This window comes from Engraulis encrasicolus, chromosome 17, assembly GCF_034702125.1.
Source record: "Engraulis encrasicolus isolate BLACKSEA-1 chromosome 17, IST_EnEncr_1.0, whole genome shotgun sequence".
Taxonomy (NCBI): domain Eukaryota; kingdom Metazoa; phylum Chordata; class Actinopteri; order Clupeiformes; family Engraulidae; genus Engraulis; species Engraulis encrasicolus.
The window spans coordinates 45,090,115-45,092,614 of NC_085873.1; the positions used below are offsets into that span (position 1 = coordinate 45,090,115).

Consider the following 2,500-nt stretch of genomic DNA (forward strand, 5'->3'; position numbering starts at 1 on the left):
CCCTTTCTTCTCCTCTCCTTCCTCGCATTCCATCCTCTCTTCTCCCCTCCTTTCCTCCCATTCCATCCTCTCCTCTCCTCTCTTCTGCCCTTCTCTCTTCTCCTCTCCTCTCCTCCCATCCTCTCCCCTCCTATCTTCTCCTCTCCTTCCTTGCATTCCATCCTCTCCTCTCCCCTCCTTTCCTCCCATTCCATCCCCTCCACCCTTCTCTTCTACACACCTCTCACCACATCTTACCTACACCCAAGCACATGCTTTCACCTATCAAACCTTAATCCCATTCTCCCCTCTCCTCTCCTGTCCTCTCCTCTCCTCTCCTCCCCTCTCCTCTCCTCTCCTCCTCTGTCCTCTCCTCTCCTCTCCTCTCCTGTCCTCTCCTCTATTGGGCATAAGTGCTGACACTCCTTCAACTACCACCCTTCATCTAATTCTTTCCTTTTTTCACATCGCCTCTCTTTTCTTCTCTTCTCTTCTCTTTTCTTCTCTTCTCTTCTCTTCTCTTCTCTTCTCTTCTCTTCTCTTCTCTTCTCTTCTCTTCTCTTCTCTTCTCTTCTCTTCTCTTCTCTTCTCCTCTATAGTGGGTCTAAGCTGACACTCCTTCTCCTACCACCCCTCATCTAATTCTCTCCTTCCTTCACTCTTCACTCCTTCCTTCCTCTCCTCTCCTCTCCTCTCCTTTCCTCTCCTCTCCTCTCCTCTCCTCTCCTCTCCTCTCCTCTCTTCTCTCCTCTCACTTACACCTGGGTTCCGAACACACCTTCACCTTCCAACCTACATCAACTCATCGCACATGTCAGTCTTCCACTCTCCTATCCTCCTTCCCTATATCCTCATCTCACGCCCTCCCCTCATCTCACCTTCATCTCATCTTCCCTCCATCTTTCGCTCCTCTCATCCTCCTCTACCCTTCTTCTCTCCTCCCCCCCCGTTATCGCTTCTCTAATCTGCCATCTCATTGTCTCATGCTCAGGGTTGCCAGATTGGGTGGTTAACCGCCCAATTGGGCTGCTTGGGAAAGCCGTCTGCACAGTAATTGTTGTGGTGTTAATTTAACACTTTAAGAGTTCATTTAAGTCCAAACAAGTTCAAATCAACCCTCTAAGTGTTAAATTAGCACTGCAGAATTTACTGTGTGTGGGTAAAAACGGTACAAATTGGCCATTAGGCGGATTTTTCCTGTCGTTTTGTGCCCATAGAAATCAATACAACATGTTGAAATTGAGTGGAATTTAGCGGCTCCAGGCGTCTTTTGAGCAGTGTTTGGGCGGAATTTGATCAGACACCTCTGGCAACATTACTTGTGTTCTCCACTGAGACTCTTAATCAGTGATAGAGGAACGAGGAGTGTGTGAGGAAAGAGAGTGATGAGAGAGATAGAGAGAGAAGAGAAGCGTTGTCATTCATTGATTCTCTCTGTGTGTGTAGGTGACTAAGGAGTCTCTAGGGATCAGATACTTATCACTGCCTAATTATAACCACGCACGTACACTCACACACACACACACACACACACACACACACACACACACACACACACACACACACACACACACACACACACACACACACACACACACACACACACACACTACAGGAGCTGTTAGGGGTCAAACACTTATCACTGCTGATAATTACTACTCTCTCTCTCTCGCGCAACCTCTCACACAAACATGTACACACACGCACACACACACACACACACACACACACACACACACACACACACACACACACACACACACACACACACACACACACACACACACACACACACAGACGCAAACAGATATACACACACACACATGCAAACGTGCACACACACACACCAAAGGTTACCATGAGAGACTGAAAAGTCGAAGTCTGCCAGACTATTATTGATTGGGGTCATTAGGGACTGACCCTCCAATTTTAGACACACACGCGCACACACACACACACACACGCACACACACAAGCACACACAAACACAGCTGTCATATAGCCTACCTGTACTCCAGGGAATATTTAGTGATCTCCGTCATGTTGTGTAGCCATTTGAACTCCAATGGCCAACTGCCCTCTGCCATGCAGGTCAGGACCAGCCTGTTCCTCTCATAGTGAAGCTGACTACGCACCGGCTCTGTCTTGAAGTAGGGAGGCACGTCATCTATGGAGAGAGAGGGGGAGAGGGAGAGAGAGAGAGAGAGAGAGAGAGAGAGAGAGAGAGAGAGATTGATATTAACATAGTCAATATGCCACTGTCACGACTGTCTTGAAGTTGAGAGACACATCATCTATGGAGAGAGAGAGAGAGATGGATTTAACACTGTAACATAGTTAGTATACCACTGTCACAGGCTCTGTCTTGAGGTATTGAGGCATGTCATCTACGAAGGAAGACAGATAAACGTTTGCAATTTCTTTTTAATCATATCATTGATACCTGTTTACAACAAAAGATTTACCTCAGATTGGCCTACATTTCTATCAGATTCTATATTACTATCTATCTTCATAAAGG

General features: G+C 46.9%; 1 protein-coding gene across 1 annotated transcript in view; it reads right to left on the reverse strand.

The window, feature by feature from the left end:
* LOC134466886 (protein sidekick-2-like) overlaps positions 1 to 2,500 on the reverse strand; it is a 360,453-nt gene that overhangs the window by 114,793 nt on the left and 243,160 nt on the right. Inside the window, exon 2 of the mRNA XM_063220787.1 lies at positions 1,987 to 2,146. Coding sequence (XP_063076857.1) covers positions 1,987 to 2,146 — 160 coding nt within the window. The remainder of the gene's footprint in view (positions 1 to 1,986; positions 2,147 to 2,500) is intronic.